Source organism: Mytilus edulis, chromosome 5, assembly GCF_963676685.1.
Source record: "Mytilus edulis chromosome 5, xbMytEdul2.2, whole genome shotgun sequence".
Classification (NCBI taxonomy): Eukaryota; Metazoa; Mollusca; class Bivalvia; order Mytilida; family Mytilidae; genus Mytilus; species Mytilus edulis.
Window position 1 is genome coordinate 93,397,956 of NC_092348.1, and position 17,451 is coordinate 93,415,406.

A 17,451-nucleotide genomic window follows, 5' to 3' on the forward strand; every position below is an offset into this window, starting at 1 on the left:
ATAAATTACAACAGAGACATATATATACATGTTTTACAATCGTAGAATATGTCTCTATACTTATTCATTTATTTTCACTTTTGTGTATAATTCTTTCCTGCGTTTTGTGTTACAGAATATTCATTTTCAGCTCTTACTAGGACACGCTATTGATTTTTAAATTCCTCCTCCACACCCAGTGGCGGATCCAGAAATCAAAAGAGGGGCCCACTGACTGCATAAGAGTTATGCTTCAGTAATTCCCTATAACATCAACAAAATTTTCCCCAGAAAAAAGGTGCGCCCCCTCTAAATCCGCCGCTGCCACCCCTACAAAGTCAATTGGTAGACCCCTTAGGCTTTTAATGCTGTTGCATGAAACCTTACAATAAAAATGTATCATTTTCAATATTAACAGATTTGTTTGGACAATTTAGAGGGGGGATAGGAGTGGTCTTGATCCCGATATCTGGCTTAAAAACACGAAATCCCGAAATCCCGAATTTAAATAAAGTAAATCCCGACGTCCCGAAATCCGAAGAAAATAATTCCCGGATCCCGAAAGGGTCAATCCCGAAATTCCGAGCTAAAAAACACCCGATCCCGGAGTCCCGATAAAGGTCCTATATCCCCCCTCAATTTACCTTCAACATGTATGTATATCCTCTAAACTGACTGAATATATATGTATCTGTATTAACAAAATTTCGCTAGAGTGATAATTATCGGGCAAAAATATATCGAACCCAATCTGAGACTACTCAATAACACATGTATAACACAAGTGTAATTGTAGTCTCAGACACAATCAAAATCGTGATCAAATATTTTGATGATTAATTGACTTATTACAGATATATTTTATTAAAGAATATTACAACATATAACCGGATTACAAGTCGTGTGTATATTTCGTGATCTTTATGTATTCAAAATAAGGTTAAAACAAGGATGAATCACAGAAATTAGAGTCGATTTTTCTCACAAACTCAAAATCATTTTTTAAGATTTTTTTCTTTACAAAATTAAAGTTACAGATTTATATATGAGACAGAATTCAAAGCAAACGACTTTCAAATACAGTTAGGTTATCGAGCTGTATTTAAAAAAGATAAATAAATGGGACAAAAGAAAATCATAAACCTTAACTTTCGCCTATTCACTGGCTCATAATTTAAGCTAACATATTTAATTTTATGTACTCGATGGTATTGTAACATCATCTGATCCTTGTTAACGTAACCGCCGGGAATAACATTCATATTTACCTATATTGACAGAGACATATATTACAATTTTATTTCAATATTTTCATTAGATACATAAGTAGTTTACATGAGCACAATGTTACAATTTCTCATGCCGTTTCGTCGTTTTCCCTCGAAGGTCATCTGTGTCATCAAAATAATTAGAACAAGAATGTGTCCATAGTACACGGATTCACCATCCGCACTATCATTTTCTATGTTCAATGGACCGTGAAAATGGGGGAAAATCTCTTATTTGACATTAAAATTAGAAAGATCATATCATAGGGAACATGTGTATTAAGTTTCAAGTTGATTGGACTTCAACTTCATCCAAAACTACCTCGACCAAAAACTTGCGGGACAGACGGACGAACGGACGCAGAGACCAGAAAACATATATGCTCATAAATGGGGAATAAAAAGACAATTTATGGAACAACTCTCTATTTGGTTAAGAATGTTCTTATATTGCAGAAATTGGAAACCGGCTTATCATTGGTTACTGATGTCAATTAGATGGTTAGATGGTTAGACAGCGATATCATGTGTTTAACCATAGCAAGTGTAGTACACATCATCTGAACTTATTAACAGCAAAACGAAATTATAAATTACTTGAAGCAAAACTGAAACGGAATTATAAAAAGCAACAAGGAAATATGTTAAAAGGCTTAAAGAGACACAATCCTAAATTATTCTATAGAAAATTTTCATCTAAGCGTAAAGTTAAACCTAAAGCTACGGGGAAAGAACTTTTTGATCATTTTAAACGAATAGCGTCCGAAATTAATTCAGAGGAAAATTCAAGAAATGGAAATTCAAATAATGATGAAATACCGGTATATGAGGAATTAGATTGTGTTATTACCAATAAAGAAATACTATGTGCTATATCTAGTTTAAAGAGAAGTAAGAGTCATGGTATTGATGGATTGTTAAATGAATATTTCATCGAATTCCAGGATATGTTGATGCCAGTGTTTAGTAAATTATTTAATGGTATATTGGTTTCAGGACTTTTTCCAGAATCATGGTCTATTGCAGTTATGGTACCAGTCTTTAAACGCGGTGACCCAAGTGACCCGAATAACTTTCGAGGCATAAGCCTAGTCAGTTGCTTAGCCAAACTTTTTACACACATTATAAACAATAGACTAATTAAATGGGCAAACACGTATGATACAATAACTGATGCTCAATTTGGATTTAGAAACGGACTTTCCACTGTTGATGCAATTTTTGCTCTCCAAAGTATTATTTCAAAAACAATGTCGGAAAAGAAGAAACTGTATTGCTGTTTTGTTGACTATACAAAATCTTTTGACACTATTGATCGAATGAATTTATGGTTTAAATTGTCTAAAATTGGTATACAAGGAAAATCACTGTCTGTTATTAAGTCTATGTATTTAAATGTCAAATCATGTGTTACAATAAATGGGTTTTATACAATTTTTTTCAAAAATAATGTTGGTTTAATGCAAGGGGAGGTATTATCGCCCATTTTGTTTGCTTTGTATGTTAATGATTGTGAGATGGAGTTTAAAAACAATAATTGTAAAGCTGTAGAGTTGAAAGAATTAAGTTATTTTTATTAATGTATGCAGATGACATGGTCATTTTTTCGGAAACCAAAGATGGTTTGCAAGAGATGTTAAATGCATTGTATATTTATACCAAGAAATGGAAATTAACTGTAAATATTGATAAAACCAAAATTGTAATTTTTAGAAATGGTGGCGTAGTAAAGGATGAAGATAAATGGTTTTATGATGATGTACAAATAGATATTGTTAACAAATTTACTTATCTAGGTATTGTTCTTAATTTTAATGGAAAATTTGCTGTTGCACAAAAAAAAGTTGCAGAACAAGGTAGAAAAGCTATGTTTTGTTTATTTAGTAATATTAGACAATTTTCATTTAATTATGCCACGTTATTGTCATTATTTGATACATATGTGACTAGTATTCTATGTTATGGTTCTGAAATATGGGGTTTTCATAAAGCGTAAGACGTAGAAAAGATACATATTGATTTTTGTAAAAGAATTTTGAATGTTAAAACAAGTACACCGAATGTCATGGTCTATTGTGAACTTGGAAGATTTCCACTGTTAGTAACCAGGAAATTACGTATATTTAAATATTGGATAAAAGTACTGAATAATAACAATTGTATATTACATGGTTGCTACAATTATTTATATGATATGTGTTTAAAGAATCCAAATGACAAAAATAACTGGGTTTGTAATATACGAAAGGAATTGTTTCATCTTGGTTTAAATGATTTGTGGTATTCACAAAATTCTTTATGTAAAGATCATATTATTGTTATTAAACAGAGACTTTGTGATATTGTCAAAAAAGAGTTTGATGCTACTTTAGGAAGTTCATCAAAATGTTTTTTGTATAGATATATGATATCCAATTTTTCTTTGCAGTCATATTTGTGTAAACCCATACCCGATATTTATAAAAAGTGTATTGTTAAATTTAGATTGTCATCACATAATCTAGCTATAGAGAAGGGAAGGTATTAATGTGAATAGAAACCTTAGAACCTGTACATTGTGTATTGATGATATTGAGGATGAAATGCATTTTATTTTATCATGTCCATTATATTCTAATCTGCGTGAATGTTTGATTAAACCATATTATTGGCGTAAGCCATCTGTTTATCATGAAACTGTTACAATTATTAAGCACTACTAATGTAAAAAGACTTGTGCAACTTGGGAAAATGTAATTCATTTGTTACAAATATTTGCTATTTGGAATTATATTTATATGTATTTATTTTTGTGTATTTAAAACTTCTGTCTGTTTTGTCATGATCGTATATTTTTGTAATATATATTTAGTATATATTGATTATACATGTACCTATATGTTGTAAAACATTTGGTTAATAAAGAATTGAATTGATAGTGCGAGTGGGTGTGTTTTCAGGCAAGCTTGGTACCGTCTTTTTTGTGTGTGATAAGCAAGATTTACAGGATCCAAGTCCTAGAAACTTCGCAAACATAGTGATTTTCCCTGCAGATTTACCAGACTTGGGAACTTGTTCAAGTTTTTGTAACCAACCATGTTGTTACATAGCTCCTTTTTAATCAAGATGCTTTTATCTTAACAGAAAGTTCACTTACCTTTTGAAATCGTGCATCTCTCATCTACTTATAGTTATATATCTTTGACCATTTATGCAAACTTTAGAAAATACCCAACCCATTCATCTTTTCAAAATGTACGAGTTTCAATGCATACTCTTGGCTTAAATGTAATTAAAAAATCCGTTAAATTTGCTTCTAAGGTATGAAAATAGGGGTTATTTTCCACAGGCGTACTTAAATAGCAATCTATATGTTTAAGAGAGAGCATGTTCCAATGGTTCTCGGTTAAACGGCTAGCTGAGTCTTCATTTGATTTTTGTGGGTTTAATTTTCAAAATATGCCCAAAACTATCAAGAAAGATTTTATCTACTAGTATATACATTTGCTTCGATCAATGATTCATAGATAGATCATTTGTGCTAACGTAAAATGAACACCCTTTGTTAATTTTGTATCAAAACATATATCTAAAGCCATACTGCTGTTAGACCCTACAACTTTGTGTACATCAACACTTTCGGTGATTTTATATCAGAATCAATTACCATGAAGATATTGAGCACGTATGTCCCTTTACAATTCCTATTCAACTTGCGGTAGATTTATTTTAGTCTTATCATCAGTAAGTTTCTGACTTTAACGACGCCGGCTTTATCCATCCTTGACCATTTATACACACTCTAGAAAATATCGAACCCCATTCATCTTTTTATAATGGACGAATTTCAATACACATCGTGGCTTTAATGTTATTAAAAAAATCCTTCAAAGTTGCTACTACGGGTATGAAAATAGGCGTTATTTTCTACAGGCACTTGTTAAAGGTACGTAGCTAAACTTCAATCTTAATCGACAAGGATTGTGAGTTTTCCTGCTGAATGTAAAAAAACACTACCTTGAGCAAACACGTCATTCTGAAGTCTAAATGTTGCATAAAAATAAAGACATGTTATATACTTGAATGAATTGCTCTAAAGATGTATGTTGACCCAATTTCAGTATTTGAACACAGCAGGGCCGTAACTAGCCTCTTCAAATAGTGAGGCAAAATATTGCCGAGCGGAGCGAGGAGAAAATAATTTGGCGAGGGGACTGGGGGCCGCTCAAGGCTCCCAGAAGCTCTGGGGGAAAATAACGCAAAATCGGGCATTCTGGGCGTTTCCCGGACACTCTCCGACATTGAAACGCAATTAATTTTTAGATTTTTTTCGACAATATTCTGGTCTGAAAGCAAAAACATAGATTCATTATAATTTAAGACTTTAAGGTTTTATGGACAACATTAAAATACCGATATGTAGGACAAAGCAAAATTCGTAATTCTCATAATCATCTGTCTGTCTGTTTTAGTCTTGTATTGTGTTAAACTTTGGTGATATTTTATGACTAGATTGAAATATAGTGACAGTGCAGTATTATGCTTTAAAATCCTAGTACTGCTTAAGTCGACACTAGGGACCATCTTGACCCTGTTTTACGGTATTAATGATTCTTTTATTGTTGAAGACCCTCCAGCAACTTTGACCAAATGATTGATCATTAGTATTTTTTATGCATTGACTTTGTGTGCGATTAAGTTTCGTGCACATTTACTCCATATTCCTTTATTTTCTGTAAAAGGGTCTGAACATGACTTAATGCAAGTTTAACCCATCAATGGAAATGGTCATATGGCAATACATTATTGTTTTTTTTTCAAATTATTTGATACCGGAAAATTGGTGACCTTTCTTTTGTTTAAACCATGTCAGCTATCTAGTTTTATCAACCAAAAGAAGCCAGTTGTAAATTCTTTGGTATCAAATTCAATTCTCCATGCAGAAACGACCATTTTTTTCTGTGTCTTGTATATTCTTAAAATATTTTCTCGCACAATATCTGGACATCGGTGGGCATGCAACATTGCAAAACCACACGTTTACAAATGAAAATCAACACTCAGACTATTGTCATAGAGAGAGACAATAAATGAGCAAAAGACAAACCCGGGACACAGAAGTACAAACAATAGACCATCAACTCTGAAAACTAAAAGTAAAAAAGAAACATAGATCACGAAAAACATGCAGGGGCGACACCAGAGAGTGAAGTGAACTTGCTTCTTGTTAGACACTTTCCGTGAAAACAATTTGATATTAAGACAATCTTTTGTTTCTTTTTTTTTTTTTTTAATTTCTAACATGAGGCATTTGCCTCATTTGCCTCAATGTAGTTACAGCCCTGCACAGACATAATATTTGTATGGAACTATATTTCAAAGTGTATAGATCTCTTTAATTAGAAGCCAACCTGGCTACATCCTGTTTGATGAGACCAGTAATAGCCTCTTAGGAAAGAACTGGACCATAATTTCCAAATTGACAAAATGCATTAACAAGAAAACAAATGGCCAGACTTGTGTAAAAAAACAACTAAAAACAGACAAGCAAACAGAGATAACTACTGAATTACAAGCCTTGGAACAGGCACATGGAATGTAGCAGTGTTACCTTCCCTTAATTGGGAAAGTGGTGTAACAGCATACAAAAATAACAAACTGTAAAAATCAGTTGAAAAAGGGCTTTTGCATATTTTGGCGTTAATATTGATTCACTTATAGGGTCTTTGCATCGGAACTAAACACATTTATTATTAATAAACCAGTTGTTGGCATGACACGGGTTATGTTCTTCTCATATATGTTATGATGGTATGATACTAAAGCCCTCACGGGGAGGATTGTGCCTGATATTCATATGATGAAGACATAATTTTTCAATCAGTTTAATTGAAGTCCGGAGCTTGCATGTCAGTTAACTGCTAGCAGTCTGATGTTATTTATGTATTATTGTCATTTTGTTTATTTTCTTTGGTTACATCTTCTGAAATCAGACTCGGACTTCTCTTGAACTGAATTTTAATGTGCGTATTGCTATGCGTTTACTTTTCTGCATTGGCTAGAGGTATAGGGGGAGGGTTGAAATCTCACAAACATGTTTAACCCCGCCGCATTTTTGCGCCTGTCCCAAGTCAGGAGCCTCTGGCCTTTGTAAGTCTTGTGTACAATTTGGAGTTTAGTATGGTGTTCATTATCACTGAACCAGTATATATTTGTTTAGGGGCCAGCTGAAGGACGCCTCCAGGTGCGAGAATTTCTCGATGCCTTGAAGACCTGTTGGTGACCTTCTGCTGTTGTCTGCTCTATGGTCGGGTTGTTGTCTCTTTGGCAAATTCCCCATTTCAATTCTCAATTTTATTTGGAGATGAAGAACAGTAAAAAAGTTCTGGACCTTTGCTTTTTGTGTGTTTTTTGTGGTACATGTACAGATTTTGAATCATGAATGGATACCCTATGTCCTATGTTTTGTATTGATATATCAGATTGACACAAAGCAGACAAAAAAATGAGTTACAAAAAGTCTCAAGACTCAAAGTACCGATCTAAGAGTCCTCACAATTACTGAAAGCTACACCAAAGCCAATCACAACTTATAAATGTATTGTTTCACTACAACACAATACTATGTATAATAATATGATGAACCAGATATAATTTTGGCATTCCAAATTTCTGTTTTATCCTGGTTGATCAACCTTGAAGAAAATATAAATTACACTACTTCAACATTGCTTGTAAAATGCATGAAATATTTGCCACTGGAAGTTAAATAAACTTCACAAAAAACAAATAACAACATAATTTTGTATTAATAATGACAATTTATTTAAAATAACAAATTTAAATAACAGTTATAAATAACAAAATATTTAATATAAAATAAATCAAACGAAATTAACCAAAATAGGTTGTATTCAATAGCAATGTATTTATTTTAGTAAAAACATAGCATTTCTCAAATTTCTACAGGAATTTTGTAAAATAAATCCTTTTTCTGAGACACACATACAATCAACAAAGGATTTCAACATTTTTTCAAAAGATTCATTTTATATATAATATTACTTTTCAAATATAAAACAAATGCAACATCTGACTGCATGCTTTTGGCCCCAGAAAAAAAAAACATTTCTAAAGTCTTGGTCAAAGACATTTACTCAGGGAATCATTTAAAATTAACATGTCTTCTTGTCCTAATATACAACCAGGAATATATATACTGCTCCCAGATACAACTAGCATAAATGATGCATATATTCTAAAGAGATCATGCTTAATGAAATATGGGGTATTCATTATGATTTCATATATAAACACAATTAACTGAATTAGTCAATGCATATACCTAATTGTATCTATTTGAATGAAGGTTTATTAATGCCTTTTAGCAATGCGAGTAAATACACAAAAACAAAACAATTCTAACGACACATTTTTTTTTATCAAATCTTATATTATAATCGAACCAACTTATTGCACATTAAATATATAAATCAAATCAAAATATATTTATACTTATCACAATGGCACTGTAAATAAGAGAGTTAAAATGTCCCTTTCAAAATCACCTACTAAATTGACATATGTTTTATACAAGTTTATCAGAAAGTAAAATAGTTCTGAAGCCAATGTTTAATAAGTCCAGTGAATATTTATTGTCTCACAATTTTTCTATTGGTAACCTGTGATTAATTGCCTACACAATTAGGTCATATTAATAAATAATTTTAAACATTCTTTATAATTTAAAGAGACTATTAAATCTCCAGAAAATATTTAACATCACAAAAGAAACTTAATGACTGACTTTGCAACATCACACATCAAATGGAGTTTCAAATATGGTTAATTCATAGACCACTTACTTGTCAAACTTTTAGATATTAGTGAGTTATTAGAAGTACCAAAAATCAACAAAGAGGCAGATTTAAAAGTAAGGGGTGGGGGTGGTATGTAGCTTTAATTAGGTTTAGGAAGATGTGGTATGAGTGCCAATAAGACAACACTTCATCCAAATAACAGTTTCTAAAAGTATTCCATTATAGGTCAAGGTACGCCTTCAACTCAGAGCCTTGGCTAAGTATGGTTTATCCATAGACCACTTACTTGTCCAACTCCTAATGCTGCCTACTTTGGATGACCTCTGCCCCCTTTTCTAAAACCTGCCCCTGTGGCTTACTTAAGTTTCAGACTTACCAGTCATATGTTAAATGCACTTGTAATGGGTGATGAGGGAACATTGTCCCTTTAAGTAAAACATTTTATTACCATGCTACATCTGTTTATTAATATATTTAAACTGTTTAAAGTATAATAATCGTTTAATAATTAGAACAATATAGACTCGATATGAAAACACAAAACACTTAATTCAAATTATAAATCATTATCTTCATACAATGTATTCACTTTTGTAACTGGATGTACTGTGAAGATTTTTCTGCTGCATCAAAGTGACTTGATCGTCATTATCTGACCAATACTATTCTTTATACTGGAGCTGTTGAAAATTAAATGACATATTACGATCATTCAGTGGACATAATGCTTCATTTCCGCATGATTTGTAACACTTCTCATCAGCCATTTTGATCAACTTTAATATATAACAAATTCATATCATTTTTCTCATTTAAGTTTACAATCATAGATTGTTATCAATAACTCTACCCTGGTCCAATAGTCTGACTAGCATGATATTCTTTATCATAATTGTCTGTCCTCTTCGAGTTGTACAAACGTCTGATTACAATTTATCACTGCTTACTTCCACTAAATACTATATTTATATTCACTACCGTCTAGTGTTAGTAAAATCAGCATTCTATTATCGATCCACACTAATCGTACTAATTTGAGCAAGTTTGTTAAGTTTGTAATAGGCAGTGGTTGGGTAGCGAATTGTTTCAGTAACTTTGTCTGTTGAGATCCAATACCAAACAGTGAGGATGAGGCCGTCTAAAAAATACAAATTATCAAGATGGTAGAGTATTACATTAAACTCATAAATTATTGCAATGTTTTTAGCAATGCCAAAAGATGCAACAGCATCAGGATCACAATACTGTAAAATAACTTATTTTCGTGATTTCTTAATTTCACGTTTAGCTTTAACTAGCCCATTTTGCTGCAAATTAATTTCCAATTTTCAAATTTGCTTGATGTAGTTAAATGAGTAAAGGTGAAAAGACACTAAACAAGAGGCTGTCACAACGACAGCAAACCGGATTTATTTACATTTATTTGTGTCCTGGCAATATCTCAAGAACCATTACTGATGAATGGTGAAAGTGAAAATCATCAATATCAAATTTGACCTCCATTTTGTCATCAGTATCAACATTTTGAAATAATAATATTTGAAAAGCTTAGATTGAATGGTTCATGAGTAAATGCAACAACGTGAATGGAAACGCCATTTTACGATCTTTCAAGAACCATAACTCCTGAACAGTAAAAGTCAAAATCATCATTATGGAACTTGACCTCTATTTTGTCATCAGTAACAACATATTAAAATTTCAAAAGCTTTGGTTGAATGGTTCATGAGAAAATGCACGGACACGACGGGAAACACCATTTTTCAATCTTTCAAGAACCATAACTCCTGAACGGTAAAAGTCAAAATCGTCATTATTGAACTTGACCTCCATTTTGTCATCAGTAACAACATATTAAAATTTGGGAAGCTTTGGTAGAACAGTTCATGCATAAATGCACGGACACAACTGGAAACTCCATTTTTCAATCTTTCAAGAACCATAACTCCTGAACGGTAAAAGTCAAAATCGTCATTATTGAACTTGACCTCCATTCTGTCATCAGTAACAACATATTAAAATTTGGGAAGCTTTGGTAGAACAGTTCATGAGTAAATGCACGGACACGACTGAAAACTCCATTTTTCAATCTTTCAAGAACCATAACTCCTGAACGGTAAAAGTCAAAATCGCCATAATTGAACTTGACCTCCGTATAGTTGTCAGTAATAACATATTAAAATTTTAAAAGCTTTGGTTGAACGGTTCATGAGTTAATGCACGGACAACATTTGATTGCCGCCCGACCGCCCGGCCGCCCGACCGTACATCCCCAAATCAATAACCGACATTTTTGTCACAAAAATCCGGTTAATAAATCGTTTGCTAAATAAGTTGGTTAACAGTAATGAATTTGTATTACCAAGTAATAGGATTTCACATATTTGCCAACGGTAAAGAATTGATTGATTGGTGTTAAACACCTCTTTCAACACTATTAAGCGATTTTTATGGTGGTCAGTTTTTATTGTGCAAGCTTTGTGAAAATCAGTGAGATTTAGTTCTTTAAAATTGAACAAAGATGCATAGAAGGTTCTTAACAGCTGGATGTATTGCATACTAAGTGCTATAATAAGTTTTCCAACGACTAATTTATTGTAAAACCTACCTGCCAGAATTTAAGTTTATAATCTGTATGACTATAATTTATTGTAAAACCTGCCTGCCAGAATTTAAGTTTATAATCTGTATGACTATTATTTATTGTAAAACCTACCTGCCAGAATTTAAGTTTATTATCTGTATGACTAATTTATTGTAAAACCTACCTGCCAGAATTTAAGTTTATAATCTGTATGACTATAATTTATTGTAAAACCTACCTGCCAGAATTTAAGTTTATTATCTGTATGACTAATTTATTGTAAAACCTACCTGCCAGAATTTAAGTTTATTATCTGTATGACTATAATTTATTGTAAAACCTACCTGCCAGAATTTAAGTTTATTATCTGTATGACTAATTTATTGTAAAACCTACCTGCCAGGATTTAAGTTTATTATCTGTATGACTATAATTTATTGTAAAACCTACCTGCCAGAATTTAAGTTTATTATCTGTATGACTAATTTATTGTAAAACCTACCTGCCAGAATTTAAGTTTATTATCTGCCAGAATTTAAGTTTATAATCTGTATGACTATAATTTATTGTAAAACCTACCTGCCAGAATTTAAGTTTATTATCTGTATGACTAATTTATTGTAAAACCTACCTGCCAGAATTTAAGTTTATTATCTGTATGACTATAATTTATTGTAAAACCTACCTGCCAGAATTTAAGTTTATTATCTGTATGACTAATTTATTGTAAAACCTACCTGCCAGGATTTAAGTTTATTATCTGTATGACTATAATTTATTTTAAAACCTACCTGCCAGAATTTAAGTTTATTATCTGTATGACTAATTTATTGTAAAACCTACCTGCCAGAATTTAAGTTTATTATCTGTATGACTATAATTTATTGTAAAACCTACCTGCCAGAATTTAAGTTTATTATCTGTATGACTAATTTATTGTAAAACCTACCTGCCAGAATTTAAGTTTATTATCTGTATGACTAATTTATTGTAAAACCTACCTGCCAGAATTTAAGTTTATTATCTGTATGACTATAATTTATTGTAAAACCTACCTGCCAGAATTTAAGTTTATTATCTGTATGACTATAATTTATTGTAAAACCTACCTGCCAGAATTTAAGCTTATTATCTGTATGACTATAATTTATTGTAAAACCTACCTGCCAGAATTTAAGTTTATTATCTGTATGACTATAATTTATTGTAAAACCTACCTGCCAGAATTTAAGTTTATTATCTGTATGACTATAATTTATTGTAAAACCTACCTGCCAGAATTTAAGTTTATTATCTGTATGACTATAATTTATTGTAAAACCTACCTGCCAGAATTTAAGTTTATTATCTGTATGACTAATTTATTGTAAAACCTACCTGCCAGAATTTAAGTTTATTATCTGTATGACTATAATTCATTGTAAAACCTACCTGCCAGAATTTAAGCTTATTATCTGTATGACTATAAGTTGCCAAATGTTTACCATCAGCAGCTATAGCAGTAGCTACAATGTGACCAGAATGTGCAGTTATCACCTGGAAAATATAAGAATCTAATGTGAGCAGTCTTCCATACCAATTGGTGGATCCAGGCCCCCCCTTTTTGTGGGAAAAATTTGGTTGATTATATAGGGAATCACTGAAGCATGACTGGAGCTCCCCTTTAAGTGTCAGTCAGTGTAGTAAGTGTACCCACCCCCTTTTCTCATAAAAAGTTCTTGATCCCCAATGTTAACCCCATGTACCTGTAGTGACCCATACAAACGGGAAATGATCATAGTATCCCTTGAACAAATACAATTTTAATTACAAATCCAAATAACCCTTCCAATCAAACTGGTTAAGACATGTTGGAAAAATAAACCATTACATGTTAATCATATTGATCATGATACATGTATAATCTCTTGTCACAAATACTTGTCACAAATCAGACCTAAATCTTAAATGAATGTCTAAGGATGCTAACAGAAATCTCCTCCATTATTTTCTTCACTATTTTATAAATAGATCCATCTGAGACAATCTTCATTTAATATTCAGATCCAAATAAATCTAGCTTTAAATTTTACACATTTAATATATTTTGTACATCAGCATGATTTTAGTCTTGTTTTCTATCCTGATGAAGGTGGCCTAGTCACCAAAACATGTCCATCTCAATAAATTAGCATTCCTTAAATTGTTGTTGTTATAGGACTTTCTACATTTTATGTTTTTATCATAACAACCCTGCATACCCAAGGTATCCACTATATGGAATCTACTGACAGATGATTTACCAGGCGCTGGTTCACTTGTGTTTAATCTATTATATAACTTACTTGACACTTGGAATGTTGTTTCAAATCATAAAATGCTAAACCTCCGTTCTTAGCTCCAACCCAAATCCTCTTTGAGATGGGACACATACTAACCATACTGAAACTATACAAACAGAAAATGTTCTTGTCATGGTTACTGCAAAATACTGTAAATGTTTTTATATACAGTCAATTAAAAATTTGAAGGATATTGTATGCTAATGAGATAAATATCAACCAGAGAGAGAGCAAATAATGTACATGTTTGTTACAATAGGTCACAATGTGACCTTCAATTATCAGCATAACCAAGAATGAAAAGTAAGCTATAAAAGGCACTGATATGAGAAACAATCCAAAGCAGAAATTAAGAAAGATATATTGCATGCAATAATACACAAATACTTACCGACATATGGCAGGAAAGAGTTCTTGAAGACCCTTTGACTTCAATTGTGGTACATCTAAACAATGAATAGTAACATCCATGGCCTATTAAATAGATAAAACAAGATTACTAAAGAAAATTAGTCACAATTAAAATAATAAGAAAAGGCAAAAGATCAAAATGGACTGACATTTATTTATGTGGTTGTGGGTTGATACCATATTCAAAAAGCTCTGATTCTTAGTTACAGAATAAACTACTACTAAAATTCTATGTGGCAGACAGATACACAGCAGAGAGATACTGCCTTGGAAGGGGGAATCATAAACTGATAATTTCTTATGAAGCATGTAGAATGAACAATTTAGAAACAAAAATGTATGATAAAAATATAGATAAGAAGTATGTCTTGTACCTCTACTAGATGGTCAGCAACATCATTTGGCATTTTCTCTACCAATAATTCTATGATTCTCAAGATTTCTACTTTAGCTCTGATAAGTACAGAGTTTTGTATCTGAGAGTGTTGTGACTGTGTTGTTTGTAGCATGGCATTAAATCTGGCAACTTCCTTTGCCATGGTGATGATGAATGCAGGTGGACGAGCTGTTGCTATTAGTGATAGAGCATGCCTAGCTGTCCTACAGGCATCAGCAGCTGGAGACAATGGCAGTCCAAAGGTCATACTTACAAAATATATAATATGATTATCATTAGAAAACTACTTTTCAGAAAGAAACCGTTTGATGCTAAGAGATAACTAAACATTTTATTAAAAAAATATACATGTATACTAAAAACTTAAAGATATAAACTATGTTATCATTTGCAAACTTCTACTTCAAAAAGAAATGGTTTAATGCTAAGAGATATAATTACACATTTTTTTCATGAAAAAATACACCTGTATAAACTATTAAAAAAGTTTAACAAGAATGTGTCCATAGTACACGGACTCCACTCACTATCATTTTGTATGTTCTGTGGAAATTGGGGTTAAAACTCTAATTTGACGTTAAAATTAGAAAGATCATATCATAGGGAACATTTGTACCCCTGTGCGAGGGCTGTATAGCCAGTCAAGGTCGTTAAAAACTTCCATTTGTTGTGTACAATTTTCAAGTTGACTGGACTTCAACTTCTTCAAAAGCTACCTTGACCAAAAACTTAAAACTAGAGAGGGACAGAAGAACGTACGCACACGCCAGAAAACATAATGCACATTTAAATGGGGAATAAAACCATTCCACATACATATTTACAATCACAGTATACTTCAAAGTATGTGAGGATTATTACATAAACAGTAAAAGTGCCTTTGATTGATAATTTATAACTACATTTGCAATACCTAATCGTATAATAACTGATTCACTAATTCAAGTAGAGATATACTAAAAATGTTTGCCGGAAGTATTTGAAAACCAATATAACACCAATTCTAAAGTTTAATGAAATTTAATAAATAAAAATCTTTGTCAGATACAAAGAGACTCAGGCTTCGCTGCCCTCTATTCCATAAATTAATGTAAAAAATATAATACCACCACCTTTAAGAAAAGCATGTTGAAAAAAAGTTGATACATGTAAGTGACTATAACAATGGATGGGTATAGTGTAATAAGGGGGAAATTAGTATTTAAAAGTTAGTAATAAAACAAAATAATAAATGCCCTATTATTAAAGGTAAAACGACTTACATATCCCTAATAAATCTACAAATATTATAATAATGAATTCTAAATAATAATCTAAAAAATGAAACTTTTAGATTTACAAAAGAAACATACAATAAATGGGGAATGTGTCCATGGGACACAGATGATGTCCCCACTTGCATATCATATAAAGTTATAAAAGGATGCAACTAAAGGACAGTAAAAGTGACGCAACCCAAATTTGTACTTAGTCTGAGTTTTGTGTATTGTAAATAATTTTCATAACGTTTGGTTGAGACAAACTAAAATTGGAGAACAGAAACTAAAAATTCAGCAATTTTTGAATTTATAAAGGGACTCTAGAACAGTTATAGTGATGTCACCAAAATTCAAACTTGATCTGTTTTTTTTGGTAATAAGCATTGTATATATGTTTCATAACATTGGGTAGAGGTAAACTAAAGTTGGAGAACGGAAACTAAAAATTCTGCAATTTTTCCATTCTTAAAGGGATAATCCAACATAAAAATATAGTATATACCAATACACATAATTAACAGCGCCTGGTGATGTTTGATAGCCTGACCGGTTTCGGTCCATAAAGGACCTTTATCAGAGGCAGAATGGTGGATTAATGTTTGCACCCTATTTATATAGATATGGTAACCGGCGGTTGAGTTAACCGGCGGTTGCGTTAACCGGCGGTTGCGTTAACCGGCGGTTGAGTTAACCGGCGGTTGAATTTACCGGCGGTTGAGTTAACTGGTGAAAAATCTCCGTGGGATTTTCCATGGTTACAATTATCTATATTTAGCTAATGTTCATGTTACAGTAAACTTTTTGACATGTTACGGTAAACATTTTTACACTATACGGTAAACATGTGACCTGATGATATAACCATATTTGGGCTTTAGCATTGGATATAGGGTGTTTTAATAATTTAAGAAGTACATAGTAATCATTTAGTCTTGATCTTTGGCTAATGATCCACCTAAATATCAAGTCTTGGAATAGTATTTCATGGTAGTTATGTGATCTTAATATTTGGCTTATGATACACCTAAATATCAAGTCTTGAAATAGTACTTCCTAGTAGTCATGCAGTCTTGACCTCAGGCTTATGATACACCTGTATATCAAGTCTTGAAATAGTAATTCATGGTAGTCATGCAGTCTTGATCTTTGGCTTATGATACACCTAAATATCAAGTCTAATAATAGTATTTCATGGTAGTCATGCAGTCTTGACGTTTTAGCTTGTGATACACCAAAACATCAAGTCAAAACTATTACCCCCCCCTAACCAAATAAAATTTGGTTTAGGGGGGGGGGGGTCTTATTGAGAATGCTTCATTTAAGCCTTTAGTACTCCTTTCAAGATCAAAGGTAGATGAATATTAATCCTCAGTGTTAGAAAGTTTTCAACACCTTAAGTTTGTAATGTAGGTATTACATATATACATCAATTT

At 32.0% G+C, this 17,451-nt stretch overlaps 1 protein-coding gene across 6 annotated transcripts in view; it reads right to left on the reverse strand.

The window, feature by feature from the left end:
• Positions 1-8,027: 8,027 nt before the first annotated feature.
• Positions 8,028-17,451, reverse strand: part of LOC139525570 (WD repeat-containing protein 7-like) — a 48,611-nt gene continuing 39,187 nt past the window's right edge. For 3 of the 6 annotated variants that reach the window (XM_071321026.1, XM_071321023.1, XM_071321024.1), the window contains 6 exons: positions 16,022-16,036; positions 14,737-15,007; positions 14,343-14,425; positions 13,955-14,057; positions 13,062-13,166; positions 8,028-10,184 (listed from right to left, as the gene is read on the reverse strand). In XM_071321026.1, coding sequence (XP_071177127.1) covers positions 9,999-10,184; positions 13,062-13,166; positions 13,955-14,057; positions 14,343-14,425; positions 14,737-15,007; positions 16,022-16,036 — 763 coding nt within the window. In that variant the 3' untranslated portion in view covers positions 8,028-9,998. The remainder of the gene's footprint in view (positions 10,185-13,061; positions 13,167-13,954; positions 14,058-14,342; positions 14,426-14,736; positions 15,008-16,021; positions 16,037-17,451) is intronic. The other 3 variants (XM_071321027.1, XM_071321025.1, XR_011664929.1) reach the window with 2 other exon arrangements.